The sequence below is a fragment of the Acomys minous genome (genome assembly GCF_964271855.1).
Source record: "Acomys minous genome assembly, chromosome: 20".
NCBI classification, from domain to species: Eukaryota; Metazoa; Chordata; class Mammalia; order Rodentia; family Muridae; genus Acomys; species Acomys minous.
This window is the reverse complement of record NC_140502.1, coordinates 12,878,769-12,903,654: the sequence shown is the minus strand read 5'-3', so window position 1 is coordinate 12,903,654 and position 24,886 is coordinate 12,878,769. Positions and strand designations below refer to the sequence as shown.

The following is a 24,886-nucleotide window of genomic DNA, read 5'->3' as shown; positions in this document are numbered from 1 at the left end:
TCTGCAGTTATCTTACCTGCATTTCTGGAAAGAGTGGTCTCTGGGTTACCTGGGAGGGTCTGAAGGAAATAGGGCCAATATGGATCCCCACACATGTGCACACATCTAAGGGAGTTGCACACAAAATCATCATTGTTAATAAATTATCCCAGAGATTTGATGGATATTCTTAACCATCGGTTCGATGGGCTTAAGATTTACTGCAATATACGAATTCCAGTTGTGATTTATTAAATGATTTTATACCAAATGGTCTTTTTGGGTATTACAATGTTTTATCAAACTTGACAGAATGAGGAATCTGTAAGTACACATTCTGATAAAATGGATACTTCAGGAATTGTGTGCTGGCATGAAAATCCTGAAGATTCTTGGTGGAGTGCGTGTCTCCAAATAACCAAATTGAAAAACTAGTCATTTATGAAGAACTTTCTGGTTTATGAAGGTATCAGGACAGCTACAATGCAGACAGTAAACCAACTAATTACATACAGATACTTACAAACTCCGATTTGGGATGCAGTGGCTAAGGAGAACACCCTCTGCAATGGCTACAGCAAAAACATAGAAAGTGTGATAATAAGTGAAGTAACACAGCTTCAGAAAGGTCAGTAGTGTACACTCTGTCTCGATGCTGTTACTTAGCCTTTCATTTTCAGATTGTGTGATTACATGGGAATGAGTGTGCGTTGATCCCAGAAAACTAGAATTGGATTCAGAAGAGGGTTCAAAGAGACTCTAAGAGAGAGTATTGTGGAGATAAGGAAATACATATTTAAAGAAAGTAGAAGATTTGTGCATGAAAGACACAAGGTGGGGTTACTGCAGACAGAATGGACAAAAACGAATTGGTTCCATCAAACACTAAATAGGAAAAAACACCAGCTACTTTGAAGCTAATTAAAAACCTTAACTTAATGGTACTGCAACAGCAACAGGCTGGTTGATCAGTGGAATCGAATCGAAGACCCAGATATGAATCCACACACATATGGTCATTTGATTTTTGACAAAGAAGCCAAATCCATTCGATGGAAAAGGGATAGCATCTTCAACAAATGGTGCTGATCTAACTGGATGTCTATGTGTAAAAAATTGCAACTGGACCCATATTTGTCACCTTGTACAAAACTCAAATCCAAGTGCATTAAAGACCTCAACATAAAACCAGAGACACTAAATCACTTAGAAGAAAAAATGGGAAAGAGCCTGGAACATATTGGCACAGGAGACAACTTCCTGAACAGAACACCAACAGCCCAGGCATTAATGTCAACAATTAATAAATGGGACCTCATGAGGCTGAGAAGCTTCTGTAAGGCAGGTGGCACGGTAAAGAGAACAAATCAACAGTCTACAGACTGGGAAAAGATCTTCACCAACCCCTCATCTGACAAAGGTCTAATATCCAAAATATATAAAGAACTCAAGAAATTAAATACCACCAAACCAAATAACCCAATCGAGAAATGGGGCATGGAACTAAACAGAGAATTCTCAACAGAGGAATATCAAATGGCTGAGAAACACTTAAAAAATGCTCAACCTCCTTAATCATCAGGGAAATGCAAATCAAAACAACGCTGAGATTCCATCTTACACCCATCAGAATGGCTAAGATCAAAAATTCAAGTGACACCACATGCTGGCGAGGATGTGGGGAGAGAGGAACACTCCTTCATTGCTGGTGGGAATGCAAACTAGTACAACCACTTTGGAAATCTATCTCGTGCTATCTCAGAAAAATGGGAATAGGGCTTCCTCAAGACCCAGCTATTCCACTCCTTGGAATATACCCAGAAGATGCTCCAGCACACAGCAAGAAAATTTGCTCAACCATGTTCATAGCAGCCTTATTCATAATAGCCAGAACATGGAAACAGCCTAAGTGTCCCTCAATAAAAGAATGGATAAAGAAACTGTGGTACATATACACTATGGAATACTATTCAGCTATTAAAAACAAGGAATTCCCGAAATTTGTGGATAAATGGATTGAGCTAGAAATGATCATAATGAGTGAGTTAACCCAGAAGCAGAAAGACTCAAATGGTATATACTCACTTATATCTGCATATTAGCCCAAGGGGCATGTCCCACGAAAGCCTTCACTTACCAGGAAACTGCGACAGAGGAGAGGACGTTCTAGTGGGACTCTAGATGAGAGAATCATGGGAGAAGGGCAAAGTAGAAGGACCCAGAGGGTCCTAGAAGCCTACAAGTAGAACATTATGATAGGCAGATTTGGGCACAGGGGTCCGGCTCAAACTAAGGCACCAGCCAAGGACAATACAGGTGGTAAACCTTAAGCCCCTACCAAGATCTAGCCAATGGACAGAACACTCTCCACAGTAGAGTAGAGAGTGGGATATTACTTTCTCACATACTCTGGTGCCTCACCTTTAACCATGTCCCCTGGACGGGGAGACCTGGTGGCAAGTAGAGGAAGGACAGCAGGTTACAAAGAAGAGACTTGATACCCTATGATCATATAGAGGGGGAGGTAATCCCCCTCAGGAACAGACATAGGGGAGGGGAATAAGCGGAAATTGGGAGGGAGGGAAGAATGGGAGGATACAAGGGATGGGATAACCATTGAGATGTAACAAGAATAAATTAATAAAGGAGGGAAAAAAAAGAAAAAAGGAATAAAAAAACCCAAAAAAATAAAAAATAAAAACTGAAACTAAAAACTGGAAGACAATTAAAATGAACAAGAAGTATAGGAAAACTAGTTTACAATGCCAAATTTTGGCAACTCTTTGAAGCAATAAAGGAAATAATTGTGCCTGTCACTAAAAACCCTGTGGGAGACTTGTCATAACTTCTTACAAACATACATGCCAATAACCCCAGACCTAAAAAAAAACAACCAGGTTAGATTTCTTTGTATCCTGGATGAAAAGTGGAGTTTATAATTCAGTAATAGTCTTGTGAGTTAATATCATCCATATGTTCCCAGTAACAGGCAATGATCAATTAATCAATTCAGACGCATGACAGAAATCTACATATCTACAGTCCCTTGAAAGTCATACAGTATTTTTTTCATGCTCCATTTACTGGGTTCCAAGTCATTTCACTTGCAAAATTCCCTTCAGATGTATAGTTATGTGTCTTCTTTCCTTAGTTGAAAATGTACAAATCACAAGCAAAAAAGAAATAAATTTGGTTTAGGGTTGCTGAAGGAATGGCAGCTGGTGTGGGCATAAGAAACCCATTTCATCAGTTTTACACAAAGACCACAACAGAGAGCATCCAATAGGTGTGAACAACGATAGTAACTGACTTGTGAGTTCATTACAGTGTTCATCATAATAGTATCACAAAAGTGTCCTTTACTTTTGGTTCTCCATTTTTATGTGATGATCACACACTTTAGAAATGCAACATGTTTGAGAGCCTACACTGTATGTTCTATAAAGGGGAGAAATGAAAAAACAACATTCTTGGAAGCTTTCTAAAGTAATACCGAGCTAGAGAGGTGGCTCAGAGGGTAAGAACACTACCTGTTCTTCCAAAGGTTCTGAGTTCAAGTCCCAGCAACCTCATGGTGGTTCATAACCATCTATAATGAGACCTGGTTCCCTATTCCGGCCTGCAGGTGCACATGCAGGCAAAACACTGTATACTTCATAAATAAATAAATCTTTTTTTAAAATTAAATTAAATTAACTACTACCTACCTGGAGTTCTCTCCTTGTGGAGTGGACAGGCACAATTCTAGGTAATTGACGCCAGTGGAACTATCCTGCCACATCTCTAAGGATGACAGAAATTACACTTATTGACAAGGTGCTTGATTCTAAGATCTGCGGTGGCTTTTGAGGCTCCTTGTATGACAATACCTAAGCAGTATCTGTACCACATGCTTGAGAGTTGAGTGCTTGGGCATTCACCTACATTCAGTGTGGTGAAGATACAATGTTAAAGAAAAGAAACAGTGACAAATATCAACCACAATGTGAGGCTGCTCCTGTGCTTAGATCTTTGAGATGACTGTGCCAGAACTGTAGTTTTTCTTCATAACCATAAGATTCTACACACAAAGGTTCAGCATGGTCACGTTGGTCATAGACACTGAAATCCAATATTCTCACTCATAAACATTCACTTTTAAAAACACTGTTAATAGTTAGTGTAAAATGAAAAATATAATTGTTGTGAGGTAAGTGTACAAGTGGCAAATAGCAGTGATAATTTGTGAGTAACTGGTATCCTCAGAGTTTGACCTCTTTTTTGATGTTTATAACTGTAGGATATGGAGAGTAGCATTATTTCCACAGTCAAGATCAATTCACAAAAGCAAAGGGAAAGTGGCACATTAACTCTGAAAATTTTCTAGAGACAGAATGTATGCCGCAAGGCCTTGAACATGGCTAGTGTGGCAGAGACACAATCATCTCAGTGGTGTGATTACTATTTTTAAACATACTCTAACTTTGGAAGGATTGAGACAACAATCCAACCTAGAAACTGTGGACCCACAATATGACATGCCTACAAGATGTGCAGCGGTAAAAAACATGGAGCAGAATTTGAGGGAACAGGCAAACAATTACTGACCCAGCTTGAGACTCATGCCATTAGAGGGGGCCCACACATGTCAATACTAATGATATCGTGCTATATTTGAAGACTATATCCTAGTATAACTGTGATCAGAGGGCCTTTGCCCAGAAACAGATGGACATTGACAAACATTAAATGGAACTTGGGGAATGTTATAGAAAAGGAGGAAGATGGAATTAGAAACAAGAGTGGTCAATGACACCACAACGAAACCTACAGAGTCAACTCCCCTGGCTCCATGGGGGTTCTTAGAGACTGAGCTGCCAACCATATAGCCTGCATAGAAAAGATGCAGGCTTTCTGCACATGTGTAAGAATTGTGCATCTGGTTATCACATGGGGTGCTTTAACTAGGGACAGGGGCAGTCTTTTACTGCATTGCATTCCTATGGATCCCTTTCCCATAACTGGGCTGCGTTATCTAGCATCAACAGGAGAAAATGCACCTATTTTACTGCAACTTGATATGCCAAGGCTGAGTGATATCTATGGGATGCTGAGCCTTTTCTGAAGAGAAGGGAAGGAGGAGTGAGTGGAGGAAGGTGTGGTGATAGGACTTGGAAGAGTGCTGGTCTTCAACAACAACAAAAATAACAAAAAGCCTACACACACATGGAAACTAGACAACTCTCTACTTAATAACACCAGGGTCAAGGAAGGAAGGAAGGAAGGAAGGAAGGAAGGAAGGAAGAAAGAAAGAAAGAAAGAAAGAAAGAAAGAAAGAAAGATAGAAAGAAATGAATTCCTAAAATTCAATGAGAATGAAGAAACAACAAACTGGAATTTGTAGGGCACATTGAAAGCAGTGCTAAGAGGAAAATTCATAGCATTAAGTGACTTTATAAAGAAATTGGAAACATATCATATAAGCAACATCTGGAAGTCACAGGGAAAAAAGAAGGAGAAACACCCAAGAGGAGTAGACATCTGGAAATAATCAAACTCAGGGCTGAAATCAATAAATTAGAAATGAAGAGAACAATTTGAAGAATCAACAAAACCAGCAGCTGGTTCTTTGAGAAAATCAACAAGATAGACAAACTGTTAGCCAAACAACTAAAAGGCAGAGAGACACTATCCAAATCAACAAAAGCAGAAATGAAAACGGGGACATAACAACAGATACTGAAGAAATACAAAGAATCATAAGATCCTACTTCAAAGGCATATATGCCACAAAATTTGAAAATCGAAGGGGAATGGACAATTTTCTTGATCAAATCCACTTGCCAAAATTGAATCAAGATCAGATAAACAAACTAAATAGTCCTATTTCCCCTACAGAAATAGAAGCAGTCATTAATAGTCTCCCAACCAAAAATAGTCCATTGCCAGATGGTTCAGGGCAGAATTCTACCAGACCTTCAAAGAAGAGCTAACACTGATACTCTTCAAACTACTCAAAAGATAGAAATGGATGGAACATTACAACACTCATTCTAAGAGGCCATAGTCATCTTAATACCTAAATGTCAAAAAGACCCGACAAAGAATTTCAGACCAATTTCGCTTAAGAACATTGATGCAAAAATACACAATAAAATACTCACAGACCAAATACAAGAACACATCAAAGATATCATTCATCATGACCAGGTAGGCATCCTTCCAGGCATGCAGGATGGTTTAATATACATAAATCCATTATTGTAAACCACCATATAAACAACCTGAAAGAAAAAAACTCCTTAGATACAGAAAAAACATTTCGTAAAATCCAACACCCATTCACGTTTAAAGTTTTGGAGAGATCAGGAATACAAGGCACATACTTCAAAATCCACTTGCATCTGCATCCTGATTGCTGAGATTAAGGGATTGTGCTACCACATCCAGTAATAAAAGAATTTTATAGGATCCAAGATGGCGGCGAGCAGTGTGGACAGTGTTTGAAAGCTCCAGCGAACAATTCAGGGAATTGCACAGATTTCTGAGCCAGGAACACCAAGGTCCCCGCACCACGGCAGCAGAAGTGCTCCACGGTTCAGAGGGACCAGGGTGCGGAGGACCTGCCTGCCCCTGCACACGGGAGGAGCGAGGACTTTCTTGGATCAGAGCAGCGGCGGCGGGGACAGCAGTGCCATCAGCGGCTCCAGCAGCGCCAGCGGCGGTAGCTGAGGTTTGCAGCTCAGTGGAGGCGATTAGTGTGGTGGATGGTGGGAGTTGCTGTGGGAGAGGGGACTCTGGACAGGATTTGGGTCGCGTGGTGCCTTGAGACCCAGGCTGGACTCAGCGGATGGTTTGGCCCGGAGTCCTGGGTTTGCTCAGTGAGCTGAGGAGAGGCTGGCTCGGCTCGGCGGGCAATTCTGCCCGAGGCGCAGCTCCCCGGCTGAGACACAGGCTAGGCGGAGTGCCCGCTTCCACCCTGGGCTCTGGCTCAGCGCAGACGCAGTTTTCCTGCTGTGACACGAGCAGGGCGGAGCGCTCAGTTATACTCTGGGTGCTTGCCCAGCGCAGACGCAGTTTTCCTGCTGTGACGCGAGCGGGGCGGAGCGCTCAGTTATACTCTGGGTGCTTGCCCAGCGCAGCCTTAGTTTTCCTGCCGGGACACAAGTTGGGCGGAGCGCTCGTTTCTACCCTGGGTGCTTGCTAAGCGCAGTCTCAGTTTCCCTGCTGTGATGCAAGCCTGGCGAAGCGCTCACTTCTAACCTAGGTGCTTGCTCAGCGCTGCCGCAGTTTTCCTGCTGTGACGCGGGCTGGGCGGAGTGCTCAGTTATACCCTGGGTGCTTGCTCAGCGCAGCCTTGGTTTTCCTGCTGGGACACAAGCTGGGTGGAGCGCTCACTTCCACCAGGTGCTTGCTCAGTGCAGTCGCAGTTCTCCTGCTGTGACAGACGGTTCAGGCCCTGAGAAACTAGCTGAGTTTGACGTGTGGCTCGGGCCCAGTATCCCTGGCTGGACTTGGCAGGGGACCCAAAAGGTTGTGGATACCTTGGACTGACCCAACGATCATTCAGAGACCCAGAATGATTGCAGGACCCACAGCAAAGGGGAGCTGAGGATCACTGGTGGTGAGAACCCAAAACTACAGGGATAACCTCCTGCCATCCACACCAGTGAAGTATCAGCGCTTCCAGCCTACAGAAATCATGAGAAAACAAGTGAATCTATCATCAGACTCCCTCCACTCATCTCTGGAAGTTACCCAACAAAAACAGAGATGGCAAGATGTCTAAGGAACAGCGTAAAAGCATTTGCAAAAAACCCCAAAACAACATGGCGTCTCCAGTTCCCAGCTATCCCAAAGAAAACAACCCGGAGAACTCACATACAACAGAAACACAAGAAAATGACCTCAGATCCTTGGTAATGAGGATGTTAATGGAGGAAACAAATAAAATTCGAAATCAGATGCAGGAAGAAGCAGCGAAGTAGGTGCGAGACATAAAAGAAGCACATACAGTGGAACTGGAAATTTTTCTGGAAAATATAAACAACCAGATGAAAGAAATTAAAAAATCTGTTCAAGATATGAAAATGAAAATGGATTCAATGATAAACACACAGACAGAAGAAAAACGAGAACGTGAGGCCTCAGAGAAGAAGGCAAATAACACAGTGCTGAGCTTTTCTAACAGAATCCAAGAGATGGAAGAACGAATCTCAAGTCTAGAAGATACAATCACAGATCTTGAAGCAACCATTAAAGAAAATGCCAAATCTGGAAAACTCTTGACACAAAACATCCAAGAAATTAAGGACACCATGAAAAGAAGAAATCTGAGGATAATCGGCATTGAAGAAAGAGAAGATATCAGACTCCAAGGCCCAGAAACTCTTCTCAGCAAAATCATAGAAGAAAATTTCCCCAATCTAAAGAAAGAGATGCCTATAAACATACAAGAGGCATACAGAACACCAAATAGAATTGACCAGAAAAGAAAAACTGCCCGTCACATAATAATCAAAACACAAAACATACAGAACAAAGAAAAATATTAAAAGCTGCAAGGGAAAAGGGCCAAATAACATTTAATGGCAAACCTATCAGAATTACACCCGACTTCTCAGCAGAGACCATCAAAGCCAGAAAGGCCAAGACAGAGATCCTGCAAACCCTAAGAGACCACAGATGCCAGGCCAGACTACTTTACACAGCAAAACTATCAATAAACATTGATGGAGAAAACAAAATATTTCATGACAAAACGAAATTCAAACAGTACCTATCCACAAATCCAGCTTTACAGAAGGTACTAGAAGGAAAACTCCATCCCAAAGGGTCAAGCTACAATCAAAACTACTCGGGAAATAGATAACTATACCATGGCAAAAACACAACTACACAAACGCTCAACTGGAACCAACTTCAAAATTAAGACTCTTAATAGTAACTGGTCATTAATATCTCTCAATATCAATGGTCTCAATTCTCCAATAAAAAGACACAGACTAACTGGATGGGTGCATAAACAGGATCCAACATTCTTCTGCATTCAAGAAACACATCTCACCCATAATGATAGGCATTACCTCAGGATAAAAGGTTGGAAAAAATATTCCAAGCAAATGGACACAAGAAGCAAGCAGGCGTAGCCATTTTAATATCAAACAAAATAGATTTTCAACCAAGATTAATCAAAAGGGATGAGGATGGACACTTCTTACTCATCAAAGGTAAAGTCAACCAAGATGACATCACAATTCTGAACATCTATGCTCCCAATACAAGGGCACCCACATTTGTAAAAGAGCTGCTAAAAAGGCTTAAACCACACATCGATCCCCACACAATAATAGTGGGAGACTTCAACACCCCACTCTCACTGAAGAACAAGTCATCGAAACAGAAACTAAGCCGAGAAATAACATCATTAACCAATGCCATGGGTCAAATGGATCTAACAGATATCTATAGAACCTTTCACTCAAACAAGAAAGAATATACCTTCTTCTCTGCAACCCATGGAACCTTCTCCAAAATTGATCACATTGTAGTTCACAAAGAAAGCCTCAACAGATACAAGAGGATTGAAATAATAACTTGTATCCTATCAGATCATCATGGGCTTAGGCTGCAATTCAACAACAACAGAAATAACAAAAAGCCTACACGTATGTGGAAACTAAACAACTCTCTGCTAAATGACACTTGGGTCAGGGAAAAAATAAAGAAAGAAATCAAGGAGTTTCTGAAATTCAATGAAAATGAAGGAACAACATACCCAAATTTGTGGGATACATTGAAAGCAGTGCTAAGAGGAAAATTCATAGCACTAAGTGCCTTTAAAAAGAAATTGGAAGCATCGCACATAAACACCTTAACGACACAACTGGAAGCCCTAGAAAAAAAAAGAAGCAGAAACACCCAAAAAAAGTAGATGCCTGGAAATAATCAAACTCAGGGGTGAAATTAACAAATTAGAAACTAAGAAAACAGTCCAAAGAATCAACAAAACCAAGAGCTGGTTCTTTGAGAAAGTCAACAAGATAGACAGACCATTAGCCAAACTAACTAAAAGGCAGAGAGACAGTATTGAAATCAACAAAATCAGAAATGAAAAGGGAGACATAACAACAGACACTGAAGAAATACAAAGAATCATAAGATCCTACTTAGAAGGCATATATGCCACAAAATTTGAAAATCTAAGGGAAATGGACGATTTTCTTGATCAATTTCACTTGCCAAAGTTGAGTGAAGAACAGATAAACAAGCTAAATAGTCCCATTTCCCCTACAGAAATTGAAGTAATCATTGATAGTCTCCCAACCAAAAAAAGCCCAGGGCCAGATGGCTTCAGTGCAGAATTCTACCAGACCTTCAAGGGCGAGCTAATACCGATACTCTTCAAGCTACTCCAAAAGATAGAAAGGGATGGAACATTACCAAACTCATTCTATGAGGCCATAGTCTTATTGATACCTAAACCTCACAAAGACTCAACAAAGAAAGAGAATTTCAGACCAATTTCTCTTATGAACATCGATGCAAAAATACTAAATAAAATACTTGCGAAACAAATACAAGAGCACATCAGAGATATCATTCATCATGACCAAGTAGGCTGCATTCCAGGCATGCAGGGATGGTTTAATATACGGAAATCCATCAATGTAATCCACCACATAAACAAAATGAAAATAAAAAACCACATGATCATCTCTTTGGATGCAGAGAAAGCATTTGATAAAATCCAACACCCATTCATGTTTAAAGTTTTAGAGAGATCGGGAATACAAGGCACTTTCCTCAACATAATAAATGCTATATATAGGAAGCCGGTAGCCAAAATCAAAGTAAATGGTGAGATACTCAAGGAAATTCCTCTAAAATCAGGAACAAGGCAAGGTTGCCCACTCTCTCAATATCTCTTCAATATAGTACTCGAAGTTCTAGCCAGAGCAATAAGACAACATAAGGAGATCAAGGGTATTCAAATGGGAAAGGAGGAAGTCAAATTATCCCTATTTGTAGATGATATGATAGTCTACATAAGTGACCCTGAAAATTCCACCAGAGAACTCCTACAGCTGATAAACACCTTCAGCAAATTGGCTGGATACAAAATTAACTCAAAAAAGTCTGTAGCCTTCCTATACACAAATGATAAGCTTGCAGAGGAAGAAATTAGGAAAACTACACCCTTCACATTAGCCACAAGCAATATAAAGTACTTAGGAGTTACTCTTACTAAGAAAGTGAAGGACCTGTTTGAAAAAAATTTCAAAACCCTAAAGAAACAGTTGAAGATGACATGAGAAGATGGAAGGATCTACCTTGCTCATGGATAGGGAGAATTAACATAATAAAAATGGCCATCCTACCAAAAGCAATCTACAGATTCAATGCAATCCCTATCAAAATACCTACACAATTTTTTAAAGACATTGAAAGTTCAATTCTGAACTTCATATGGAAAAACAAAAAACCCAGAATAGCTAAAACAATCTTGTACAATAAAAGGTGCTCTGGAGGAGTCTCCATACCTGATCTCAAACTGTACTATAAAGCAATAGTAATTAAAACAGCATGGTACTGGCACAGCAACAGGCTGGTTGATCAGTGGAATCGAATCGAATCGAGGACCCAGATATGAATCCACACAAATATGGGCATTTGATTTTTGACAAAGAAGCCAAATCCATTCGATGGAAAAGGATAGCATCTTCAACAAATGGTGCTGGTCTAACTGGATGTCTATGTGTAAAAAAAAATGCAACTGGACCCGTATTTGTCACCTTGTACAAAACTCAAATCCAAGTGCATTAAAGACCTCAACATAAAACCAGAGACACTAAATCACTTAGAAGAAAAAATGGGAAAGAGCCTGGAACATATTGGCACAGGAGACAACTTCCTGAACAGAACACCAACAGCCCAGGCATTAATGTCAACAATTAATAAATGGGACCTCATGAGGCTGAGAAGCTTCTGCAAGGCAGATGACACGGTAAAGAGAACAAAGCGACAGCTTACAGACTGGGAAAACATCTTCACCAACCCCACATCTGACAAAGGTCTAATATCCAAAATATATAAAGAACTCAAGAAATTAAATACCACCAAACCAAATAAGCCAATCGAGAAATGGGGCATGGAACTAAACAGAGAATTCTCAACAGAGGAATATCAAATTGCTGAGAAACACTTAAAAAAATGCTCAACCTCCTTAATCATCAGGGAAATGCAAATCAAAACAACGCTGAGATTCCATCTTACACCCATCAGGATGGCTAAGATCAAAAATTCAAGCGACACCACATGCTGGCGAGGATGTGGGGAGAGAGGAACACTCCTTCATTGCTGGTGGGAATGCAAACTAGTACAACCACTTTGGAAATCTATCTCGTGCTATCTCAGAAAAATGGGAATAGGGCTTCCTCAAGACCCAGCTATTCCACTCCTTGGAATATACCCAGAAGATGCTCCAGCACGCAGCAAGAAAATTTGCTCAACCATGTTCATAGCAGCCTTATTCATAATAGCCAGAACATGGAAACAGCCGAAGTGTCCCGCAGTAGAAGAATGGATAAAGAAACTGTGGTACATATACACTATGGAATACTATTCAGCTATTAAAAACAAGGAATTCCCGAAATTTGTGGATAAATGGATTGAGCTAGAAATGATCATAATGAGTGAGTTAACCCAGAAGCAGAAAGACTCAAATGGTATATACTCACTTATATCTGCATATTAGCCCAAGGGGCATGTCCCACGAAAGCCTTCACTTACCAGGAAACTGCGACAGAGGAGAGGACATTCTAGTGGGACTCTAGATGAGAGAATAATGGGAGAAAGGCAAAGTAGAAGGACCCAGAGGGTCCTAGAAGCCTACAAGTAGAACATTATGATAGGCAGATTTGGGCACAGGGGTCCCGCTCAAACCAAGGCACCAGCCAAGGACAATACAGGCGGTAAACCTTAAGCCCCTACCCAGATCTAGCCAATGGACAGAACACTCTCCACAGTAGAGTGGAGAGTGGGATATTACTTTCTCACATACTCTGGTGCCTCACCTTTGACCATGTCCACTGGACAGGGAGACCTGGTGGCAATCAGAGGAAGGACAGCAGGTTACCAAGAAGAGACTTGATACCCTATGATCATATAGGGGGGAGGTAATCCCCCTCAGGAACAGTCATAGGGGAGGAGAATAAGGGGAAATCGGGAGGGAGGGAAGAATGGGAGGATACAAGGGATGGGATAACCATTGAGATGTAACAAGAATAAATTAATAAAGGAGAAAAAAAGAATTTTATAAAGTATCTATGGAACAATTGTGAGTGAAATGTTAATAAGACATCCTATAAAAAAAAGAGTACATTGGTTTGAATGTATTAATAGTAACGAAAAATACCCAAAATGTGTCAGGGTCAGAGTAAGGAAAAGAAATTAGTAATCAATTTTCCTGGGTATTTAACCAAGACCAAGTCCAGATTTGAATTTTCTCTTCTCTGTGTCTGTCTTCTGTCACTCTCTGTCTGTTTGATGAGCCTGGATCTGCGTCTACCTGAACAATGATCTTCTGCATCTGTCTGTCCCTGCCTGTGGCTCTGGGTGTGCTCCACAAAAGACTTTTCTCTTCATCTATTCAACAGCATGACAGCATCCCATGCAGGAATGAATGAGGAATACTTTACAGAAACCACTAAAAGAATTTTACAAGGTTTAAGACACTGACTCCAACTGTGCCAACTGCCCCAGATAACAAACAGTGCAGCAAACATCACTGCACACAGATTTATCAACCTATATCCATGTCACCGCCAACATTTATAGTGGAAATGTGTCTCCTAAGGTTGCTTCCAAAGTACTTGCTCTTTCAGCATTGATTACCCAACATGCATACACAGCTGCATTACACTTTTGTCAGGGTCACGGAAAACTACACATTTTAGGATGAAAGTCATGCAATTAGCATAGGTTGTTAAAGGTAATTACTTGAGAAATCCAAGGCAAGTAAGCCTGTATGTTACATTGCTCTTGTAGAAGTCATATTGAACAAACAGGCCAAGTGCACAGTAGGACAGCAGTCTTAAATCTTAAATGAACTCAGAGTCTATTAACTCTGGCTGTGAGGTGCAGCAAAACTTCCACAGTCTCTTAGAATGTAAGAGATATTTTCATAATGGTTCATCCCCGCAGTATAGTGAACTTCCAAATGCACCCTTTGCCCTTAGTCCCTAGAATGCAATCTGTGTCTGGCTCTCCTAATTGGACTCTCACCTTCTGACAGCACAGGAGAGAAGAGTTATTTCGCAGTTCGAAACCTGCCCCTCAGGTGATGCCCACTACTTATTTAAAAGTTTTTTATTGTTAATTAATGGGAACAAATGTTTTTCACAGGTGATGTCACCCCCCTTGGCATTGTTTTCATTGTTACATCCTGTGACATGATCCTGTCATTCCCTCAAGGCATAAACTCTGAGAAGATTCAGGCTTTATCTTTAGGGTTGCCATCAACTACATATCTATGAGTGTGGTAGGTCCCCTTGGCCACTGAGTCCTCATCCATCAGCCAACATCACAGCTTCATCTCTACTTGTACATGTGAGTTACTTTCCTTTAGGTACCCAGTGTGCAGCAGCCCTGGCAGTCTCTGGAAGATGGGTGAGTACAGGTCTCTGAAATGATCCCACTCCTTCTGATAAAGCCACCTACACAGGTTGAATGCTGAGAGTGGGAAAGATCACCTTAAGGCTTGAATTGTACATGGTTTGACAGAAGCTGCAGGTGAGAGATGCTATCCAGGGTTCCTCCATTTTGGTGCTGTTTGCAAAGGCAGTGTCAGTGTGTTTTTTCCCAGTCCATAGGGATCTGGTGGCTATTACAGTCTGTGACCATTTTTTCCTTGGGAAGCTATGACTCTGTTCACTGGGTTGATAAAATCTCTTCCAGAATTTAGTGAGTTACAAGAGCAATGTCAGTGATATTTGGTGACCTCTGCACATTTACAATTCAAATTATCCATAGCACCTTAAAGCAGATAAGAATTATTTTGTTACTTTATTGAAAACAGCTATGTAGAATGGCATAGTGACAGGTTAGTATCCTTCTTTGAGGGCTTCATAATCAGGGTTATGCAAAGATGAACAATAAATAACCCAATGTTGCAATATACAAATTTCAATGCTAATGGCATTTGACTAGATGAGTGATTTCAACCTCACACTGCCCAAGCATCAGAACCCACATTCTGTTGTTTCCAGCCCACAACCAGACACAAATACACATATTCCTAAGCATTATTTTTTGTTGTGTTGTTGAGGCAGCGTCAACATATATAACCCTGAGTGTCTCTAGTTTGATATGTAGACCAGGATCTCCTCAAAATTGGTAGTTCCTCTGGGTCTGCCTGCCAAGTGCTGAAGCTAAAGACATGTCTCACCATGCTTAGCTGAGATATTGCTTTTTAATCAAACAGATTATGTCATTCATGCTTTGTGCTATGAACCCATGTGCTATGTGTGCTGTACCCATGGCATCCTTGGCTGACAGTGTATTTATATCTGTCAAATGTATAGTTATATTTGTTAGATTTTATGTTCCACAGAACAGAAGGGTTGCTACTACTATGCAATATTCCCACTTAATGTCTGTTATGTTTTCATTTCGTTAAAATAAGGTAAAGAATCTCACAAGCAAGCCTCCTGTGGAATAAATGCATTAATTGCATCCTACTTTAAATACATTCACAAGTAATTTGCCATTTATCTTTTTATAGAGAGAATTAATATGATAGGGTTATATTGTAAATGATATTCAACAAATTAAAAGATTTGGAAGTTACTTTGGAAACACTTAAAAGCAAGAATAAGCACATGTATGTACACACAAACATATGTAACTGCAATTACATATGAGTGTGATGATAAAGGAGAACACACATATTATTTTCCTAATATCTGATGGTCACTATTTTTTTATCCTTTTTATTCTAAAATTCTACTATTCTCTATTATTTATTCTCTTGTTTCACCTTTGAGATCTCTGTGTAATGTATTGTGATCATGTTCATACTTTCCCCATTCCTCTAGATTCACCATCCCTCTTTTCCTGATAAACTTTATGTCTTTTTAATTTCTAAACCTACACAGCACAGTTTTTGAGGCCCATATGATCTTGGGTTTGTCACCATCCACGGAAGCTTGGTCGACGCATCAGAGGTCACATTTTAAAGGAAGATGGCTTCCCTTTTCTTGATGGTATCCATTGTCAATAGCATTTTAGGGGCCACTATTTTCTCTGTAGCCAGAAAGTCTCCTTTCTGGTGAGTCTCTGCCTTTACAGGTTGCTGGGAACGTGGAAACTGGTAGTGTGTCCACGTGCAAGACTCTTGTCTGGATGTAGTTTGATAATTAGACCTCTTCAGTGGTTCACTTGTGGTTGTTAAACCAGAAATTAATTACAAAGCACTTAAAAAATAAGTCCTGACAATATAAAGTTTAACTCCAATGTCCAGGTTAATTATGTGTAATTCAAACAATAGTAAATCATTGAAACCCAGGACACGTCTTATAAGAAAGTCACATGTTAATATGTGAACTGCTGAGCCTAACAGGATGGATTCTAGTCGGCACAGTGGTTCACATGCTATGACAGAGAGAGTCCAACTTACCTGACAGTTGTTGCCAGGACGTGATGTGAGGTGACCCAGGATTGTGACAGAATGCCCTCCAGAGACCTGGCTGTGGGGATCTTCTTCCTGTTGCAGACGGCACTGGGAATGCTGGGGAACTCAGCCTTGCTTTGCTGTTTTGTCATCGCTGACTTCGCTGGGATCAGGGCAAAGCCCACAGACCTGATTGTAAAACACCTGACCTGGGCTAACTTCCTTGTTCTTCTGTGCAAAGGGATGCCTCACACAATGGAAGCTTTTCATCAGACATACCATCTAGATTATATTTCTTGTAAACTTGCCTTATATTTTCACAGAGTAGCCAGAGGAGTATCCCTTGGCTCCACGTCCCTGCTTGGTGTCATCCAGGCCATCACTATCAGCCCCAATAATTCCAAGTGGAAACAACTCAAGGTCAGAGCTCCCAGGATCATTGGTCCTTCCCTGGGCCTCTGCTGGTCCCTACAGCTTTTGATATATGTCTTCATTCCTGTGTATACAACTGACATATGGAGTGGAGTAAATGTTACTGGAAGAAAAGATTTTGGATACTGTGCTGTTGTGAATCCTGGGAGACTAATCAACACTTTCAATGCAGTTCTCTTGACGTCCAGCGATGCCATGTTTTTGGGGCTGATGGTGTTTGCCAGTGGCTCCATGTTGCTTAGGCTGCTCAAACACAAGCAGAGGGTACAACACATCCACAGATCCCAGTCTCCTAGGGCATCCGCTGAGACCAGAGCCACCCATATCATCCTCACCATAGTGAGCAGCTTTGTGTTGTTCTATGTAGCTTCCATTGTCTTTACCTCTTACATGTCTGTCCTTGATGTAACAATTAGGTGGCTGGTGAATGCCAATGCTGCCATGTCTGCATGTTTCCCAGCCTTCTGCCCCTTTGTGCTTCTCAGACAACATACCTCTGTTTTCAAACTTGCTGTACCTGTTCTCATCAGACCACACTGTGTTTGTGTAGTCAGAGATCTGTAAAAAAAACTGTGCTGTCTGTTTTCCCTTTCCATTTCTTCTCCTATGTACTGTTCTGTGCACACACTTTCAACATGAACCTACACAGTAATTGTAGCATCTCTACTATGTTTCTTTCCAATATAGTTTGCAATTTAGCCAGTGACACAGGCAATTCATTCTATATGATATGAGTGTTGAAACGATCACTGCTCGTGACAGAGGTATTTAAGATTTGCTGCTATATGAACTATAATGATTAAGGCGACCTTCTGTGAGGATGGGATTTGTAATCAACATTGTCACCTCCAATCCAAAAGTTAACCAGGCGTCTCTCTGACTCTTGCCTATGGATGTAAGCTCTCAGCTACTGTATGCCAGCCTGCTTGATGGCAGAGTCTCTGCTATGAAAGAAATGTATTGATTCTCTGAGCATGTAAGCAAGCCCTCAGTTAAATGCTTTCTTTTGTAAATTTCCATGGTCATGGTGTTTCTTCGCTGCATTGATAAGTGCAAGCAGGGCCCAAGGACTGGGCATTTCTCTGATAGGTCTCATCATGTTATTATTTAGAGTTATAGGGAAACATTTGAGACTGCGGAGTAGCAAAGTGGTTGCACCCCGTGAGCAGTGTTTTCCAAGCCGTTATAGCAGTAACTTGGAAGGCAGACACTCTGAGAGCATTGCGGACTCACACATACATACATGTAGGCAAACAACAGTGCACATAAAAATAATCCCCTCAGAACAGGAAATAAAATATATTTTGAGGTTGAGGGTCCAATGAAGAAGGGAAAAGGAGGGTTCAAGTAGGGGAGGGGGAGGAAGAGGGAGAGAGTACTGGAAGAGAGTGGATTTGGGGATGATATAAGAATCTAGTGCAATGAAAACTTCTTGGAACATCAGTGGGAGTGACCCTAGTGAAATCTCCAAGTAACGAGTGTGGTATGGAAGCCAAACTGGCTGTCTTCTATAACTAGGAAAGGCTCCCAGCAGTGAGACAGGAACATCAACCCAATCACAAAACCTTCAACCTACAGTCTTTTCTCTCTGCGAGACGTGCTGGAGTAATAGCATCATAGAATGTGTGGCAGTAGCCAATCAATGAGTGGTCCAACATGAGGCCCACATCCTGAAAAGAAGCCCAGCCCTGAGACTTCCTAGATGGTCAGAATCCAGAGGCTGGCCATCCCAGAGACCCAGGATAGAACTAATTATGAGCTGGCAAAAAGAAACTGAAGAGGCCCATGAAATGATTCCTAACGGTAATCTCCTATACTCATACATCAGTGCCTAGCCCAATTGTCATCAGAGATTTCATCAAGCAACTGATGGAAACAGATGAAGAGACCCCCCAGCCAGATTTTGAGGAATCCTGTGGAGGAGGATAAGGAAAGATTGTCGAAGCCAGAGTGGTCAAGGACAACACAAGAAAACCCACAGAATCACATTTTTTTTCTTCACACAGTGTCTCACACTGTAGCTAGCCTGGCTTAGAACTCACTATGTAACCCAGACACCCCTTAACTCGAGGCCATCCTCCTCTTTAAATGTGTAGTACTAGGATTAAAATCATGTGCTTTTATTCTCTCCTTGTTTTACACTTCCCTCTTTAAATTAAAGGGATTAATTATTTTAAATTTACGTGTGTTCTTGTTTTGCCTGCATTTATGTCTGTGTTCCACGTGCCTGAAATGCCTGCAGTGTCCAGAAGAGGGAATTTAATTCCTCGTTTGTGGAGTTACAGTGAGTTGCTATTCTGAATGTCAGTAACAGAGCAGTGTGAGTTCAAGTGCAGCTGTGCCCTTTAAAAAAATTAGTTGGCCATTAGGTTTCTCACATCATGAAATCCAAGCATGCTTACCTCCCAGTCTTCCCCTGTCCACCCTCTTGCTCTGTGTCCTCCCACCCCATCCAAGAAGAAGAAAAAAGGGAAAAATGTAGTAAAAAATAAAGAAATAAAAAATAACCCACCCAAGACCGAGAATCAAATCCATTTCTAGTGGTCATATACTAATTGGAGCATGGTCTATGTCTAGTGGCTATAGCTCCACCAAATGGAGGTGGTGTCTTCTCCACCTACAGTCCTGCAAGAAGCATCAAATGTGGAGAGCCAAGTGATGGCCAGCGAGGATCATGGCCCCCCTCTCCTGTAAATCCACTCCATGAGGGCAATTGGAGGGGTCAGACTCAGCTCTTCTCACAGACGTCAACGTAGCTTCAATGGCAGCCAAGACCCCTGACAACTGCATGACCTTTGGTGGTAACACCGGCCACAGACGTCAACCTGGTCCCAAGCCACATACGGACCATTCATGCCCTCAGATTTGAAATCCTTCTCTTGTGCGTTGGCTGTAATAGTATCTCCAGAGCTTGTTGTGGTGGTTGGGCTGCTGCCTTCTGGTGATATCAAATGGTCCTGGGCGTTGTTGCTTGTGTTCTTAAGCTGATCTCTTCCCATTGTGATGTCTCTGGTTGGAGCATATGCCCAGTGCCCACTTGGACCTCAGAACTTTCTGTGGATCTGCTGGGTGATGTAAGGTTAGATCTACTAGTGTTCCTGGCTATGGTGTGTGCTAGGTGCTAGAAACCACAGACACTGATGTTTTTGCAGGTCGTAGCTTGCTCTGCACCATAGGGAGTTCAAGAGCTGCCAGCAAGCCAGGCGTGTGGGCCTCACGTGGGTGCAAGCTGGTTGCTGAGACCATCCCCCCCCCAGGTGATTTCTGTGGCTTCTCTGGGTGACCTGAAGTCAGATCCATTTGTGATACCAACTGTGGTGTCTGCTTGGTGCTAGAACCCACAGATGGTGGTGTTTTTGCAGTGCCCAGCCAGCTCTGTGTCCCAGGGAGTTCAAGAGCTGCCTGGCTGCAAGCAGTGTAGCACTAGCCTTCGGAGGCTGCAAGCTTGTTTCTGTGGAGTCCTGGGACTTTGTGGTTTTGCAGGGTTGCTAGAGGCCAGACCCAACCGTGCTCCACATAATTTGGAACCTTCCCACCTGTGGGTCACCAATACTGGTGTTTTGTGGTTCTCAGGCCAGTACTTAGGTTGCTGATTAGAAACTGCTGTCCTGCTGATCAAACAAGGTGTGTTTTAAATGCTGCCATCTTGGATCTCCCTGTCAATTCAATTTTTGGTCTTAGACATTCTAGTAGATGTAAGATGGACTCTCAGAGTCATTTTGTTTTACAGTTCCTGGTAACGAATGCCTTTGGGCATTTCTTTATGTGTTTCTTGACCATTCCATATTCCTCTGTTGAGAATTCTCTGTTTAGCTCTATGCCCCATTCCAAATTGGATTATTTGGTTGGGTGGTGTTTAATTTCCTGAGTTCGTTATATATTTTGGATATTAGCCCTTTGACAGATGTAGGGTTGGTAAAGAACTTTTCCCAATCCGTGGGCTGCCGCCTTGTTCTGTTGACAGTGTCTTTTGCCTTGCAGAAGCACTTCAGTTTCATAAGTTCATAGTGTTCTGTTCAGGAAGCTTCCCTCTGTACCAATGATTTCAAGGCTCTTCCCAACATTTTTTTTTCTAACAGATTTCAGGTGTCTCATTTAATGTTAAGGTATTTAATCCACTTGGTCTTGAGTTTTGTGCAGGGTGATAAATATTGGTCTACTTGCATTTTTCTACATGTGGAAATCTAGTTAGACCAACACCATTTGCTGAAGATGCCCTTTTTTTTCATTGTATGGATTTGGTTTCTTTGTCAAAAATTGTGTCTATAGATGTGTAGGGTTATTTCTTGGTCTTTGATTTGATTTGATTGTTAGGCCAGCCTATTTCTCTGCCAGTATCATGCCATTTTTATTACTGTATCTCTATAATACAGCTTGAGATCAGGGATGTAGTTTCTTCCTGAAGATCTTTTATTGTACAGGATTGTTTTAGCTATTGTGGGCTTTTTGTTTTTCCATATGAAGCTGAGAATTGATCTTTCAAGGTCTGTAAAGGATTGTGTGGTGTTTTTACAGGGATTGCATTATTTGGTAGATTGCTTTTGTTAGGATGGCTATTTTTACTGTTGATCCTCCTGACTGATGAGCATGGGAGATATATCCATCTTCTCATATCTTCTTCAAGTTATTTCTTCAGAGACTTTAAGTTTTTTCAGACAAGGTTAGTTTACCTAATTTCTTTCTCAGCCTTTTGTCATTTATGTGCAGGAGGACTACTAATTTTTTAAGTTAAACTTCTATCTGGTGACTTTGCTAAAGGTGTTTATCAACTGTAGGAGTTCTCTGGTGGAATTTTGTGGGCCACTTATGTACACTGTCATGTCATGTGTGAAGAGAAATACTTTAACTCCCCTACTTCCTATGTGGATCCCATTGATCTCTTTTATTGCCTCATTGTTCTCACTGGAATTTCAAGCACTACATGGAAGAGATATGGAGAGAATGGGCAAACATGTCTAATCCTTGATATTAGTGGAGTTTCTTTGAGTTTCACTCCATTTAGTTTGATGTTGGCTATAGGCTTGCTGTATATAGCCATTGTTATGCTTAGGTAAGTGCCTGGTGTCCCTGATCTCTCCAAGATTCTACGCCTGAACAGATGTTAGATTTTTTTCCAAGTGTTTCTTTTTTTTTACATCTGAAAAAATGGTCATGTGTTTTTTTCTTCCAGTTTTTTAATATGGTGGATTACATTGATGGATTTCCTATTTTAAACCATCCCTGCATGCCAGTAAGTGATATCTTTGATGTGCTCTTGGGATTGGTTTGCGAGTAGTTTTGCATCAATGGTCATAAGAAAATTGGTCTGGAATTCTCTTTCTTTGTTGTGTCTTCATGAGTTTTAGGTATCAAGGTGACTGTGACCTCATAGAAATGACTTTGGTAATGTTCCATCCATTTCTATTTGGTGGAATAGTTTGAATAGCATTGTTATTAGATCTTCTTTGAGTGTCTGGTAAAATTCTGCACTGAAACCATCTGGCTCTGAGTTTTTTTGTTTTTTGTTTTTTGTTTTTTTTGTGGGAGACTTTTTATTATTGTTACTATTTCCACAGGAGATATAGGGTTATTCAATTGGTTTACCTTATCTTGCTTCAAGTTTGATCATTGGAATCTGTCCAGAAAAAATTCCATTTTATTTAAGTTTTCAAATTTTGTGGCACATATGCTTTTGAAGTAAGACCTAATGAGTCTTTGGATCTCCTCAGCGTCTGTTGTTATGTCTCTTTTTTCATTTCTGAATTTGTTGATTTGGATAGTGTCTCTCTGTTTTGTTTTTTTGTATGTTTGTTTGTTTGCTTGCTTGCTTTTTTTTAGCTAATTTGGCTAAGGGTTTGTCTATCTTGTTGATTTTCTTATAGAACCAGGTCTTGTTTTCATTGATTCTTTGAAGTGTTCTCTTAGTTTCTAATTTATTGATTTCTACCCTGAGTTTGATTGTTTCCAGCCTTCTATGCCTCTTGCGTTTGTTTGCTTTTTTTCCCCTTAGGCTTCCAGATGTGCTGTCAAGTTGCTTGTATGAGATGGTTCCAATCTCTTTTTTAAGACAATTGGTACTACCAACTTTTCTCTTAACACTGCGTTCATTGTGCCCCTTAAATTTGGGAATGTTGTATCTACAGTTTCTTTTAATTTTAGGAAGCCTTTAATTTCTTTATTTCCTTTCTGACCCAGTTATTATTGAGTAGAGAGTTGTTCAGTTTTCCTGTGTGTGTAGACTTTTTTTTTTAACTTCTGTTTTTGTTGAGGTCTAGCTTTAGTTCATGATGGTCTGATAGTACAGGAGGTATTGTTTCAATCTTCTTTTATCTGTTGAGGCTTTGTGACCTACTATATTGCCAGTTTTGGCTCAGGTTCCATGAGGTGCTGAGAAGAAGGCATATTCTTTTGTGTTTGGGACAACATTTCTGTAGATATGTGCAAGGTCCGTTTGATTCATGGCATCTGTTAGTGGAATAATTTCTTGGTTTATCTTCTGTTTCATTGACCTGTCCATTGGGGACAGGGGTGTTTTTTAAGTCCCCCACTATTAATTTGTGGGGATTGTTGTGTGCTTTAAGCTTTATTAGTGTTTTGTTTACAAATGGGTGCCTTTGTATCTGAAGCATAGTTGTTCAGAATTGGGATTCCATTATGGTTGATTTTTTTCCTTTGATGAGTATGGTGTCCTACCTCATCTCTTTTGACTAATTCTGGGTGACAGTCTCTTTTATTAGATATTAGAATGGGTACTCCAGATTGCTTCTTGTGTCCATTTGCTTGGAAGACTTTTTCTGTCCTTTACTCTCAGATAATGTCTATCTTTGTAGCTGAAGTGTGTTTCTTGTATGCAGCAGAATGATGGGTACTTTTTATGCATTCATTCTATTAGTCTATGTCTCTTTATTGGAGAGTTGAGACCATTGGTTTTGAGAGATATTAATGACCAGTGTCTGTTAGGTACCTTTATTTTGGTGTTGTTTGTGACAGTGTTGTTGTGTGCTTGCCTAATTTTTTTCTCTAAAGTGAAGTTATCTGTTTCCTGTGTGTTTTAAGTGTGCTTTAGTTGAAGTTTTCCTTCTAGTATCTTCTATAGGTCTGGATTTGTGGGTATATACAGTTTTATATTTGGTTTTCTCATGGGATAGCTTTTTTTTCTCCATGTGTAGTTATTGCAAGTTTTACTGGGTGTAGTAGTCTGTGCTGGCATCTGTGGTCTCTCAGGGTTTGTAAGACATCTGCCCGTGCCCGTCCATCTTTTATTGATACTACTTAAGATTCTGGTGTGATTCTGGCAAGTTTTCCCTTGTGTGTTACTTGGCCTTTTTCCCTTGCAATTTTTAATATTTTTTCTTTGTTCTGTATTTTTAGTGTTTTGATTATTATGTGGGGGGAGGCTTTTCTGGTCTTTGATATTTGGTGTTCTGCAGTCCTCTTGTATATTTACAGTCTTTGCTTTCTTTAAATTGAGGAATTTTTCTTTTATGATTTTGTTGAAAATATTTTCTAAGCCTTAGAGCTGGGCATCTTCTCTTTCCTCAACTCCTGTTGTTATTCTTAGGTTTCATCTTTTCATTGTGTCCTTGGTTTCATGGATATTTGCTGTCAGGACTTTTTTAGATTTAACCATTTATATGATGGTTGCATCAAATTCTTCCATTGTGTCTTGTACACCTTAGATTTCCCCCATTCTTTGTTGTTGTTGTTGTTTTATTCTGATTACTTCTGCAGTTCCTGTTTTTTTTTTTCTCTAAGTTCTCTCTTTACAGGCTTTCCTCTGTTTGTGCTTTTATTATTGTTTCCATTTTAATCTTAAGATATTGAACCATTTTATTGATTTCCTTC

The 24,886-nt window shown here is 40.6% G+C and overlaps 1 protein-coding gene across 1 annotated transcript; it reads left to right on the top strand.

Annotated features, from left to right (window-relative positions):
• Nucleotides 1-16,687: 16,687 nt before the first annotated feature.
• LOC311591047 (vomeronasal type-1 receptor 4-like) lies at nt 16,688-17,626 on the top strand (the record flags this gene model as incomplete). Its single annotated transcript, XM_084770416.1, has 1 exon — nt 16,688-17,626. The coding sequence occupies one exon, from the start codon at nt 16,688-16,690 to the stop codon at nt 17,624-17,626; it is 939 nt and encodes a 312-aa protein (XP_084626542.1).
• Nucleotides 17,627-24,886: the final 7,260 nt, after the last annotated feature.